Consider the following 14,807-nt stretch of genomic DNA (forward strand, 5'->3'; position numbering starts at 1 on the left):
GGCTGGTCTGCTTCACTTTGCGGTCTTCACAATCCTGAGGAGTGGCAGTTCTGCTTGGGGAATGAAAGCTACTGTTCTGTTGCTTCTTTTGATGGAAGGCAAGTCATTCTTTTTTTTTACTAATATAGAAATAAACTGGTACCAACTATATATACCAACCTGCACTGAATTTATGTACAGATTTCAGAGATGGAGTAAAAGAGTTGACTCTTTGTATGGGCTATCTAATTATTCCCACCTGCCTCATTTCCCAGTGACCTGATGAAGAGCATACAGAAGTAGTGTAATTTTCAGCAGTTTTATTTATTTCAAGTATAGAAATACAAAGGAATGTGAGAAAAATTACATTATACATAATTATAGTTGAAATACTAATTTATTAAGAGATCACAAGTATGAATTATTGGAATTTATGTGGACCCAATAATCCTACATACATCTATATAGACGAACAATGCTCTGGGTTCGGGTAAGACATTGAATTCCAGCAATGGGCCAATTACGTTTTTACAATGAATTTTGATGTCCACAGATACAATGTTTCACTATTGCAAACTTCTTTACTCAGTCCTCTAAAGAGCATACTGAAATAGTGTGACTTTAAGTAATTCATATTAATATGAATTACTTAAGTATAAGTGAGCAACTAAAATATTGACACTTAGTTATTTTGCCACCAAATGTAATTATATCATCTATATATAAAAAAAATCACAATTATGAATTGCCTGAATGGACAACTATAAACTAGAATAGAGCTCATGGCAATTGATTCAATCTTTGATCTGTTAATACATGGCAATGTGAGCCAAGTAAATCTTAGACTGCTCACTACTGTTGATTTCTACTTTATTGCAATATTATTCATTCTATCTTGTTTGATATACAAGCATAATTTTAGTGAAAAACAATTGGCTCAAAAATTATTTTCTAATAGCAAATCTCAACAGCAGCTCTTCACATTCAATCCAAAAATCCAATCAGCTAAACATCAGATATCCGAGAGTCAATTGTCCAGATGTGGATTAAACATAATTGCCATTTAGCATTAAAGCTATTCAATGATATAAATGCATCAACATATCTAAAGGTATTAAAATTAGACAGGCCTTCCAATCAATCATTCTCCATTAATATCAACTTCTTTATTTCCCACTTTACCTGCTGATCCACCAAAGTTGGGTGTCAAATCTAATTTTGATCCAATATTGAACGGGGAAGAAAGCACAATTCACAAAAACTGTCACTATGCAATAGCACAATTATCAGTAACAGCATAACCTTACGGCTGCCTATTGATAGCCTACATGAAATAACTATACTTCATTTTCCTACCTGCCATATAGCAGTGTTAAAACTCATTGATGTTGACCCTGAAGCCAAAGACAGATTGATCTTCCACTTCCCCTGTTGAAGACACTTTTTATAGATACAGTTTCTCTCCAACTCCTTAGATTGTGATTTGGTCTGAAAATACTCAGATCAGAGACAATTTGCATTGAACTCTAGCAGAAAAAAATGTCCAGCTGATCCAAGGCCTCCCTCCAAGAGGATGAGTTGCAGTCTGGGTGGGTGGGTACAGTACAAACCTGAAATCCACAACTTTACGCCTGTTTTAGGGGGACAACTGACAAACAACATGCAGAAAAGATTCAAATTAGACCTGTTCAGCAAATAATCCAGCCCTTGATTAAAAAAAATAGTTTGAATGCAACTGGTCCTTTGAAAACCCACTGAAGCTGGATAGAAATGTCTGCTAAAGATCAAGGAGTCTATTATTTTTCATTAATGTAGGACGCTGTGGCCATGTTCTGAGTGAGTACAACCTACACCCACTGATGGTCACTCCTTAATATTCACAGAAAGACCCATGTTCCCTTCTCAGATCAGCACAAAACATTTTTTATAACATAATTTGCTAGAAAAGAGTGCTAGATCTCATTCACCAACACTATTTGTCCCTTCAACAACCTGGAATTTAATACGCATCAATTGCAAATGGGGAGGCTCGACCAACAATTATCATCTTGATTTTTTTAAGCATGTATAATCAGAGTCACAGTGAAGGAGAAGGTCTAAAGCATTACTCACAACAACAATCAACTGCAATTAATAAATCAATATGGCCAATGTAAGTGTTTAGCTACAAAGATATGACTAAAACAACTCGTTTTTACCTATAGTGAACAGTAAGTCATTTTGTCTATGTTGGCTTCTGGGGGAGAAAACCCACAAGTCTCATTCTCCATCTCTTTATTTCCCTATACCCTTGCACCGTATCTCTCACACCAACTCCCTTTCGATTGTTTATGCCATTAACCTACGTTAAGGGATAATTTACCATAGCCTGCAAATTTAACCTGACAGTGCATCTTTGCGACGTGGAAGAAAACCGAAGCATGCAGAGGAAAACCACATGGTCAGAGAGAATTCACAAACTGTACAGAGAACGCACCTTGTTATGGTCACACCTTGATCCCTTGAACTGTGAGGCAGCAACACTAACTGCTGCACCACAATGCTGCAGATTAATCCTCAAGCATTTCTCAAATTTTAGAACATGCACATTTAAAATAAACTTTTTGTTAATTAAAGACAAAGAAAGCCCCCCTCACTAGAAATTTGCTGCTGCCATATTCATGAAAATTCTAAAACATTTTTAATCTTATTGAATACTCAATAGTGTTTCTTCAGACTGCTATGATGCATGCAACTGCACACAAAATACATACATGTGTACACATTTACAGCACAAAGCCACGGTAGAACCTGTTATGTCAGATTCATAATATTTTAAATCAAACATCATTCAATGAAAAATACAAGTTTTTATCCTACCCCTGGTTTATAGGACAGATAGATAGGCATATGCCAAGGAGGCACTCACACTGCTTTTCTTTACATACTACCCTGGACAGCTGATGGATTGTCAACCTCAACATCGAGAGAGTAGAGGAAAAAAAATAAATTAAATTTAACAAAACAATTATTAGTTTTTATGTTACACTGCAAGCCTGAGATAATTTCAGTGGTAAATTTTTATTGTGGAGGTTTAAATACCAAAAACGGCAAAGTTAATTTTATAAGGCATCAGAAAAATGGCTAGGTATTCAGTTCCTTTTGGAAAGCTGAAAACAGGTTACTATAAAGAAAAACAAATTTTGGTAGATATCATGTAATAATTAGAAACAGAATCATATTTTTGTGAACAGTTATCTGACTGGATTTTTGTCTTTTCCCAGTGCAAGTCTACAATTCTGGTTTTCAAAGAAACAAGACAAAACAAAAACACTTGGTGAAGATTCAACCCTTATTTCAGTTTATAAACAATTTTTTTCTGTGAATGATAAAATTCTGAAGTCTATCTTGATTAACACCGTGCTAAAAGTGTTCATTTCATTTCTGATTTACACAGCACATTTTCTAATCAATATTCTATTGAAGAACATACTGACACACACTGGCTTGCTGCTTTTAAGCATACATTAAAGCATATAAATTTTAAAAATTATTGATAAAAGCATGTTCTACTAATTTTACCAACTACATTCTCTATGTGGGCAATGGTAGGCTACCTCTTCACCCACAAGCCCTCAATAATAAATGAGTAAATATTTTAGTTTGAAGAGTAATACACCAGTTACGGAGCATTGTTATGTTGGTTGTTCAAACCGAATTCCATGTTCATCAGCCTATGAGGACATCACAATAATATATTCATACACAAATAATCTCCAATGCACCTCAAGGTGGTCGTTCTTTAATAAAGTCAACTTCCTAATATTACCTCAGGTTACTTCATAAAGACTAGTGTTCAACCATCAATGATCTTTCCCCTTAAAGAATTTCCATGTGTTTTCTGCTATGTGGAACTTAAGTGCACAGCACTGTAACAAAGTAATGGAATTTTAAAGTTGCATGTTAAATCAGGCTGGCTAACGTGCTCAATAAAATTGTGCTCAATAAAACCAATTCATTTGCAGGGTCAGTCCTAACTGATACTGCACTGCTCTAGTTAGTTAATTAGAAACAAAGGTTTGACTATTAAAAACGTCTTCAATTGTGATACTTTAATTGAACAAGAAAATTCCTTGTATTAGCATTGCAGGGGATAAAATATATTGAAATACCGAAGTCCAAAATCTTTGGTTCTTCAGTATTGCTTTAAGAATCTTACTAATTGTCAGAAATCTTTCAGATGTCCTTTCTCGGCTAAGTAATAAGCAGTCTTTTTATGAATGGCAAGAGGATGTGGGTACTTAAATATTATTGCTTCAAGCAAGTTGACTAGGTTGTGGAAACAAAACAGTGAAAATTAGTGTACTTGTACTGCCATTTTGCTTTAAAAATCATTTAAGAACAAATTAGATTGTATTTTTTATACAACAAGATTGATTTAAGCAATTAAAGGCACAAATGATATGATTTAGGATGCGACTTAAATCTGAGCTTCCAAAATAAATGTAAATGCTTCATAATAGGAAAGAAGCTTCAGTCCAAGAGACACCAACACATTATATTACCACAGATAACAAAGTTCATTAATCTTATCCCATTTGCCTACAGTGCAGTCTATTAAAGATTTACATAAAGGAAACATGCTTAAATGAGAGAAAGTACTTTCTATCATGTGTTGGATTCGCACAACTAGAAAATGAAACACCTGCCAGTTAGGCCAAAGAGGATAAGAGACCTTTGAACAGTTTGTTTGTTATTCTGTTGGATCAAGTCGGAGTATTCAAAATACAGACATACACAAAATATGTAAGTTGTAAAAAAAAACTCAAGAGGTTTGCCTCTGTAGCTCAGACAGGTACATTTCCAGACTCATTCAGTGGCTCCATTTCTCCTTTCACATTTTCTGGGCCTCTTGTGGTCTCAGCTGGTGTAGTTTCTTTTCTGCTAACGGGCCATTTCTCTTCTTTCAAATATAGCACAAGATCCACCATGAAGGCAAACGATGCCAGGAATCCAAATGCCTAGGAACATAAAAACAAACAAAATGGGAATATCACCACCACAAAGCTGTACCAGAAAAGCCATAAAGTAGACAAATAGTCACTTGAAATATAATGCAGGAAATGTGTAAAAATGAGAAGTGTAAAAGTAAACTGTGTATTTACTTTCTGAGGAGGTTTGGCTTGTCACTGAACACTAACAAACTTCTACAGATGTACTGTTGAAAGTATCCTGACTGGTTACATCATGGTCTGGTACAGCAATTAGAATGCATAGAAATGCAAGAAGCTGTGAAGTTGCAGTAGGCTCTGCCCAATACATCACAGGCACATCCCTTCCCACCACTGGTAGTATCGACAGGAGGTGATGCCTCAAGATGGCAACTTCTATCATCAAATCTCCCCACTGTCTGGGCCATGCCACCTCTCGCAGCTGTCATCGAGCAGGAGGTGCAGAAATCTGAAGTCCCACACCACCAGGTTAAAGAACAGCTACTTCCCTTCAACCATTTGGTTCTTGAACCATCTGGCAAAACCCCAATTACTACAGTTTAGCAACACTATGACCACTTTGATCACTTTGCACTAAAATGGACCTTTTTTGTTGTTCTAAATTGGTTCTTTCTTGTAAAAATTGTGTATAATTTATGTTTTTCTTGGGAATGCTGCTAATATGATGCTAAGTGCCAGTGATACTGCTGCAAGTAGTACTGTGCATACATGTACTTGTGCATATGACAATAAACTCGACTTTGACTTTCAAAACTACAACAGAATGATCAAAACATTGGAAGTTGCTTCTTATTCACTTTGATAATGTTGAACATTCATTTAAAATTTCAATTCAGTTTTCAAAGTTCTCCCTTCTAACAATAATGCACATGTTTACTCCAACTATGTAATCTTGATACTGGCCTCTGGTAAATTGTATTACTTAACCTCCAGTAAGCCTTCATATTTTTGAGCACGTTGAATTTATGCTGGACTAAAGTATTTCTTTACTAAAGCAAAAGTATGTTCCCAACAAATGGCCCCTGAACAGAAAATGGGTTCTTGTACACTACACTTATGTTGCGACACCACAAAATGATAAATGTGAAAAGTACCCCAGGACTCAACCGAGGCTTGCTCCTGTGACATGGGTAGCTCAGAACTGTACCTTCCCCACTCGTTCGGTGAGCTATCTGTGGAGGTATGAGCGGAGCAAACACCTTGGCCTAATTGTTCAAAGGAGGGCCGAACACCAATCACAATCCAAGCTTGGCCTTTTGGTATGGTTGGCTTAGCCAAATAAAAGGCCTAAACCAAGTTCAACCCCAGGAAACTGACCCTCAGACAAGACTCATTCATCTCTTTCTTGAGCTTAGCTCAGCTGATAGTAATTTGGGGAAATGGTGTCTGCCAATATTCCTGACTAGGTTGATAGCTAAAAATAAAATGACTTTCAGAGTCTCAAATGTCCATAGTACCTTACTTCAAGAAACACTTCACTGGCTATAAAGTCACTTATGAAACACCACAGCCAATATGCACATAGCAAATAAAATACAACTAATTTGTTTATGTCATATCAATTAAGGAAAATGTTTTGGCTAGGAATCAAAGCACAACTTACTCATTGTTCAAATAGTGCAATGTGTTTACATCTATTTGAGGGGCAGACAGTGGCTAGTATGAAAGATCAGTATTGCCTAGATTTTTGTGCTCAAGAATCTGGAGTGGCTCTTTGGACCACAAACCTCCTGAGAGGCAAGCTTGCAACTGAGTTGATGTGGAGACTAATTACTTAGAGGGCTACCAATGCTCATGGCATTGTTTCCTGATTACAATTCAATGGCCTTCATGACAGCACAGGAGGATTGAAAATAATGACAAAATGTAACTTACCACAGCAGCTTTCTCCACATCAGATCCCTCATTCTTGGCTGCAAACACAATGGAGGCAATCAGGAAAAATATCGCTATCACAGCAGTATAATAAAAGTCCTGTTGAGAAAAATGATACCAAGTGAATTTCAATTCCTTAATCAGTCAGTGCTTTATCAAAAAGAGGTTGTGCAAAAGCATTAGAAAAAAAAAATCAGGAATTAGACAAGACCATTGAGGTAACAAAGATGATTGATGAGGGTAGGGCAGTGGATGTAGTATACATGGACTTCACTAAAGCTTTCGACAAGGCCCCTCATGGTAGGCTGATTCAGGAAGGATGCGAGGTTTTGGAGAGGGCACAGAAGAGGTTCACAGGGATGTTGACTGGATTAGAGAGCATTAGTTATAGGAGAGGTTAGACAGACTTGGTTTATTTTCTCTGGAGGGGCAACCTGATATAAGTATATAAAATAATAAGCATAGATAGGGTACATAGTCAGAGTTTGTTTCACAGAGTGGAAATATCAAATACTAGAGGGCATCGCTCTAAGGTGAGATAGGGAAAGTTTAAAGGAGACTTTTTTTTTGACTTAGAGTAATAGGTGCCTGGAATGCACTGCCAGGGGAAATGGTGGAGTCAGATCCCTTGAATTATCTTCTTTCTCAGCAATTAATTTTACTCATTGTAAATTGAAGGAACTATGAAAAACATTTTGTGTAAATGATGCAGTGCTATTCTTTTAACATTTCAAAGCGAAGTATTCAGATTTTCCATATTTTCAAAATTTTCCACCCACTCATTGATTACAAGAATCTATTTTTGGTTCAGAGCTTATTGATACTAATATATCATTACCTATTGGCTTCCCCAAAAATCCCTCAGCCTCCTTTATTTGAACAACATTTTGACCCTTTGCAAAATCATCTGAAATACTGATAGTTTTCACGTGTATGTCAACACAGTTCTATTATCATAACTAAGCCAGAGTTGCACACTGCTTCCACATTATCAAAGTGCACATCTGATATCCTGTACTGAATGAAGTGAAATTTACTTCAACCAAAGCCTCTGCCTTCTGTCCTCCTTTAAGACATTCCTTAAAATTTCCCTACTTGACCAAGCTTTTATTCATTTGCTCCCGTGAAGTGTCATTTATTATTTTATGTTAAAAGTATTAAACAAAAATAAAGTGTTTTAAGACCTGGAATAGTACCTACCCTAGGAACAGCCTAACTGGGAAACTTCATCAATATTATTTGGGCAAGTTATTCCAGTTAGTTTCTTCTTCAGAGTTAGCCTATCAAAATTAGGTGGTAGAATGGCAACAAGGTGCAAGGAGTTGAGGGGTGCACTCCAGCTCATTCTGGCTCTTCAGGAACTTAACTTTCTTTGAGAAAGTAAACAGCTTCAATTTACATCATAAAAGAATCTCAAACAATGCAAGGCTGGCTCCTGAGTTTCAGCTGGGTAAAGAGAAGTAGAACAGCTAGCAGGATGCCTTGGTTATGTACGTAAGAGGCTCAAATAATGTTTTAGGTGGCTGCCATCACTGCCTGAGGAATAGTCCAATGCAACTACCAGTTTGAGGTGGTTCATGTTTTTATTGGCCATGGGACAAACTTGATGTCAACAAAACTGAATATTCAAATTAGAAACCATCTTTAGAAGCAAATGATTTAACATTTCCCATTTTAAAGATAAAAACTAACTTGCTTACTTTTAGATCTTTTCATGTCCTCAAGATATTCCAAAATGCTTAATGAATTATTTCTAGAATGGTTACATATGGTGGTATTAAATCATCAGTTAATTGTCTTAATGTTGTGCACCAATCAGATTTTCCTACTCATTCCCATATCCTTTTATTTTTCAAATATTTTGTTCATTCTCTTAAGATTATTTTACTTCAACCTGCATTTTTGGTAAATTATTTCATATCCAATTTTCCTCCCTAACAGAAGCACAAGTTCTCCTTTCATTATTTTTTGGCAAGGATTATGAAAGCAGTGGCCAATGGAAATTTTTCTCCTCTTTTTCCTCAAAAAGAATCTTTAACAATTCTCTCCGAATTTCTTTTTAACATTTGTTCTAAGGAAATGGGATTTCTGTAGGCTTGCTTCCCTTGTAATAGGGGAGAAAACTGCACACACTGCAGACTCAGTGCTCATGGCAATCTATCTGGTAATGACTAACTACTCAAATCCACTCAGTTTAACAATTTCCATTAATATTTTAACTGGGTGGGGGAAGGGGCAGGAGAGGGACATGGAAAGTAGATGGAAGCAATATACATCTTAGAACATATTCAGAACTGAAAATTAATTCTCCAAACCTGGGTCTCACAAATTACAAATATTGCTAAGCTGTCCAGCACACCATGGCACTGTAACATAACAACAGCTTATTTCTGCAACTGACTGGGTGACTATTTTTTTTCTAAATTAAAACCAACAGATACAATTAAGTGGGAACTGGGTGGCTGCACTATTTACATTGGGCAGCATCAAGGAAGTCAAAACAATCCAGCATCCGGATAAATTAAATAAATGTGGTTATTTCATAATGTATTCAATATGAAACAGAACTATGTGACTTATTACAGACTGAAAGGTCAAAGCCATTAGATATTCCTAATTTAGAGAAGGCAAATTAAATGAATTTTAAAATACCATACTGTCAAATGAGGATGACAGTTCAATGAAGCTGGTTTTTGCTAATGCAAGTAGTGGCATACAGTCACTCAGAAAGAGAAAAAAAACACTATGGTGGTGGGAGGATAAAGGTACAGGACATTTTCCCCCCAGGAATTAAATGTTATAAAAATAGAGACTAATTCAATGCACAGTTCCTCTTCGTTTATTCTGCTAGCAACCCACATGTTCAAATAAACAGGTGCGCTTGCTATTGCAGTTTCCTGAGAACCAGAAACTTTATCAAAACAACCACAAATTTCAAGCCTTTCAGTTGTGCACGTCCCCTGTCAGTACTACAGACAGCAGAAAACCCAAATCGGCACCCTTTGTTCAGCTTTCCTATCCCCTCCCCCCACCTGGTTCCATCTGTCTATCATCCCTCCCTTATCGGGTTCCACCCATCCCCTCCCAGCCTCTTTCTCTACCTTCCCTCTCCCCTTCCCCAACTGGGTCTATTTTTCTATTTCTTTTGTTTCTATATATTAGGTTTCCACCGATCACCTACCAGCCTGTCTCAGCACTACCCCATCCGCCACCCCAACTTCGCTCCATCTGCCTCGCCCATCTAGTTCCACCCATCACCTACCAGCCTCTGTCTCACTCTTCCCTTTCACTTCTATATACTAGCTATCTTCCCTCTACACTTTCAATCCTGATGTGATTTTGAATTAACTGATACATCTGTGTCCATTTTCCTCAATCAGCTGAGCATGAGGCATGAAATAATCAACTGGTTCTTCACTATTTTGGACACAATCAGGTAAGCAACGTAAAAGCAAAATACTGCAGATGCTGGAAATATGAAATAAAAATCGAAAACGCTACAAACACTCAGCAGGTCGAACAGCATCTGTGGAGCAAAACAGAAATGATGTTCAAAGTGGATAACTAATTCTGATGAAAAGTCATCAACCCAAAAGTTATCTCACTCTCCAAAGATGCAACTTGACTTGTGGAATACTTCCAACATTTGCTTCCCACCCACCCAAGGAAATAACTTATAACATATATTTTCCAGGTTTCATAAATCATGAAGGATTACTAATTATAAATAGTTTGATTGAGAATAATTCTCTAGATACTGGTCAGAACTGGCCAATCTCTTAGGAGTTTGAAAAAACATTACAGATCCATGCAGTACAAAAATCCTGAACTACAAGGGCTTCAAAATGAATTACAGGCGGTGACTAATTGTAGAAAACAAATGGCTGAATAATACTGAATTAAATCAAAATCAATCTGGGAAGGTTGTATACAGGCTTATCTACAGTGGAACAAATAGAGTGGAATGCAAGTAGCCATGGAAAAGTCCACAAGAAACACTCTAATGGGTAAAGAAAAAATATTAGGGAGTGGGCTTCTGATAATTAGGAAATCCTGTCGGGAAAATGCAAGCTCATGTTGGTCTATTTAAATTCTAGAAAGAGTTAAAGATTGCCAATATCCTGAGCACAAATCAGTTGGAAGAGGATTTAGACTTGCTTTCAATTTTCTTTTATAAGTAGAAATGATGACCATCAACCAAGAATTGCAAGGAATTACCAATAGCTCCAGGAAATAACATCAGGAGGACTGTAGGAATTTCAGACTATGAATGCAGCAGAATATCTATATTTATAAACACAACACAATCATAAATTTTACTCCTCTTGAAACAAGTGTCAGAGAGCCATTTTGTATTGTTCAGCAGTTAAGTGAAGTTGAAACTGCTATTTTTTTTAAACAATAAGTTACTTTGGCTGGCTTTCACCTTCACACGAAACAAAACTTATCTGTCCTACAAATTTCAATTCCATTCCTTGATTAGCAAAATGATCCATGCCTACATGTAAATAGTAGCTCACAGTTGCACTAAACAAATGCTGGCAAATAATCTCCATTAACCCTTGACATTCAATGACATCATCACTCTTGGTATTTTAGAAAACCACACTGACCAGAAACTTAATGGACCGAATTCAATTCAACCCCTCCCCTGCTATCACCAATCATAGAACATAGAACACAACAGCACAGTACAGGTCCTTCAGCCCACAATGTTGTGCCAACATTTTATCCTGCTCTAAAATCTATCTAACCCTTCCCTCCCACATAGACACATGAATGATAGAAAAATAGGGGGCTATCTACGAGTCTCTTAGATGTCTCTAATGTATCTACCCCCACAATCTCCGCAGGTTCCACGCACCCACCACTCTGTGTAAAAAAAAAACTTACCCCTGACATCCCCCTTATACCTTCCTCCAATCACCTTAAAATTATGTCCTCTCGTGTTAGCCATTGTCGCATGAGGAAAAAGTCTCTGACTGTCCACTCGATCTATGCCTCTTATCATAAAATGGAGGGGAGTCCATTTGTAGAGCATCCCAATTTTGGAGCTCAGTAGTGAAGAACCAGGAGGCCTCAGCAGGTAAAATTCCAAAGCCCTGCACTTGGATCAGCAGGACTAACATCATGTCTGGGAGTTTTGTAAAGAGTTTATAAAACTCTGAAAAAAGGGATTTTTAAAAATTAATAACATTCCATTGAATAAAACTTAAGGGAATCTGCCACTTAGTTTGTTCCAAACTTATGGCATGGTCTTGGAATTCTGGGTTGAAATAGCCCAAGTGTGGTTGAACATCAGATTCAGTGACCATGGCCATCTTGACTATGTCCAACTCGACCAGCCACATGAACACAGTGCCTACTGGCATCCTGTAGTGAGCGACTCATCTTCCAGAAACAAAGCCTTTCCATCATCTGCAAGGCACTAGCCAGGAACATGATGGATAAAGGCAACTTTAACAATAACCCAAAAATCAAAGTGGAGCAACACAGCCTGCTTGCCTGACATTCAATCCATTGTGCTGAACATTCATTCTCTCTATCACTGATGCATCATGGCTATAGTGCGCATCATCTTCAAAATGCACTGCAATAACTTCTCTAGCATTCTCCAACAGCATCTCCCAATCCTGTTACCTCCACCACTTAGAAGGACAAGGTCCATGGGACCAACACCCACTAGTTCATCTCCTCAGCATCCACAACAACTTTAAAATATACGGCTGTTCCTTTACACACTAGCTCCAGTGATATGAGATATGGGACACCAAGAAACTAACAAGCAACATTCAACACAACTCCTTGAGGCAGCTTTAAACCACAAAATAGCACAGCGCATTGAGTCCATTTGGCCTGTGAAGTTTGCACCAGTCCTTTATGCCAGTACAATTCAATTTGATCTTTTCATACTTTCCCTCCATTTGTGTTCCCCCATCTCCCTCTAATTTTCTTTCAAAAACTTATGAACTACCATGTTATAAAAAAGGTTTAGTTATGTAACCACATCTGTTCATGCCAAATCACCTTAGATTTGTATTCTCTCAATATCAGTTATGTCCTTAATGAATTTTGACAACAATAATCAGTCATCATACAAGTTTACTTATGATTACATTATGGATTTTAACTAAGGGTGCACGCACATTACTCTTGTACAAATAGTGTTACAAGCCTTTTAAAAAGTAAACAAAAGACATTCCATGTTATATGAAACTTTAGACTGTGATACTATCTTGTGAAAGCTTTTTTCTACAAAGATCAACAAATAAGCCACTTTCATTCAGTGCAGTCTCTGCCCTTGCAGCTTTGCAAGTCAAACATACATCAGATTTACACAAACTCATTTTGCGGTTCATACTGCAAGTAACACCCTCAAACTGATCTCAGACAAAGGCAACTTCAAAACCACTAGAACAAACTTCTGTCATTGATACCAAACAGAATGACTTTAGGACTTTTCCTGTGGCTACATTGTTCATTTGTACTATGTCACCTTGTAACCAAACTATCTGCACAATACAGCAACATTACTCCAGTTCGATATTGCAGCAACCTGAATAGAATGGCTTTAAACAGTGCTCTCAGAGTCATACACAGAAAAAGGCCCTTCAGTTCATCTTGTCCATGCTGGCCATGAAGTATCTATCAATACCAATTCCATTTTCCAACCTTAGCTTTTGGTGCCTTGGTGGTTCAAGTGCTCATCTAAATACTTAAATGTGTTGTGAGAGTAGCTGCAAATTAATGGAATTTCCTTGTACCTATGATACCTATGACTTCTATAATTTTGGATAACTCAGTCATATCCCCCTTGACCTTCTCCATTTCAAGGAAAACAAGCCCAGCCGATTCAGTCACCAATATTCTGGTAAATCTCTTAAGCATCCTCACTGGTCCTTCCATGGTGTGGTGACCAGAAGTTCACACAGTACTCCAGCTGCGACCTAACTAATGTTTTATATAGTTGTACCAGGGCCTCCCTATTCTTGTAATTCAATGTCCTGGCAATAATGCAAACATCCTATATGCTTCCTTAACCAGCTTATATATCAGTGTTGCTGCCTTCAGGGATCCTTGGACAAGGTTGCCCTACCTCAGGTCCTACCATTCATTGTTTATATCCTAGCTTTATTAGCCCTTGCAAAATGCATCACCTCACATTTTACAGGATAAATTCCATCTGCCATCTTTCTGGCCATCTTACCAATGCACCAATATCATTCTGTGGCCCTAAGACTCTCCCCCTCATCAACACCACCAATTTTTATGTCATCTGCAAACTTACTAATCTTCTACATTCACATCCAGATCATTAACATACATAACAAACTGCATGGGTCCCAGCACCAGTACCTGCGATGCACCACTGATCAGAAGCTACCAATCCTTAAGACCCTTTAACCATCACTCTCTGCCTTCTATTGTCAAGCTCATTTCAGATCCATTTTGCCAAATTGCCCTGGAATCTATGGACTCTTATAATTTGGACCAGTCTAATGCTAAGCATTTTCAAAGACTTTACTGATGTCCAAGTAAACTACATCAACCACACCATCCTCATTGACCCACTTAGTTAGATCTTTGAAAAGTTCAAAATCAGTCATATGGATCTCCCCTTAAAGCCAGTCTTTCTTCTTACTGATAGCATTAGAGAAGGATGAATTACTGAAGATAAGCTGTTTAGAATATATAATTGATGGAAGACGACAGCAAATGTATGGCAGAGAATGGATGGAGGGAGAGAGAGAACAGGTCTGTGCTAGGGTGGAGACCAGGAGAGATCAAAGGTTGCAAATGGTAAATGAAGTAAATGAAATTAGCAAACGCATTACCGAACAACTACTTCCAGAACTAACAATCGGCAATAACTGGGTAGCCAAATTTGTGTATGCCAGAAAAATAGGTGGAAAGGCAAACTGCAAGGAGGATACAAAAAGTTTTATAAAAAAGATATCAACA

General features: G+C 37.4%; 1 protein-coding gene across 5 annotated transcripts in view; it reads right to left on the minus strand.

Moving 5' to 3' along the window:
• Positions 1-284: 284 nt before the first annotated feature.
• Positions 285-14,807, minus strand: part of cmtm6 (CKLF-like MARVEL transmembrane domain containing 6) — a 54,612-nt gene continuing 40,089 nt past the window's right edge. For all 5 annotated transcript variants that reach the window (XM_052016434.1, XM_052016432.1, XM_052016431.1 and 2 more), the window contains exons 4-5: positions 6,846-6,944; positions 285-4,979 (exon numbers count right to left, since the gene is read on the minus strand). In XM_052016434.1, the coding sequence (XP_051872394.1) occupies positions 4,806-4,979; positions 6,846-6,944 (273 nt within the window). In that variant the 3' untranslated portion in view covers positions 285-4,805. The remainder of the gene's footprint in view (positions 4,980-6,845; positions 6,945-14,807) is intronic.

Source organism: Pristis pectinata, chromosome 5 (assembly GCF_009764475.1).
Source record: "Pristis pectinata isolate sPriPec2 chromosome 5, sPriPec2.1.pri, whole genome shotgun sequence".
In the NCBI taxonomy this organism is placed as follows: Eukaryota; Metazoa; Chordata; class Chondrichthyes; order Rhinopristiformes; family Pristidae; genus Pristis; species Pristis pectinata.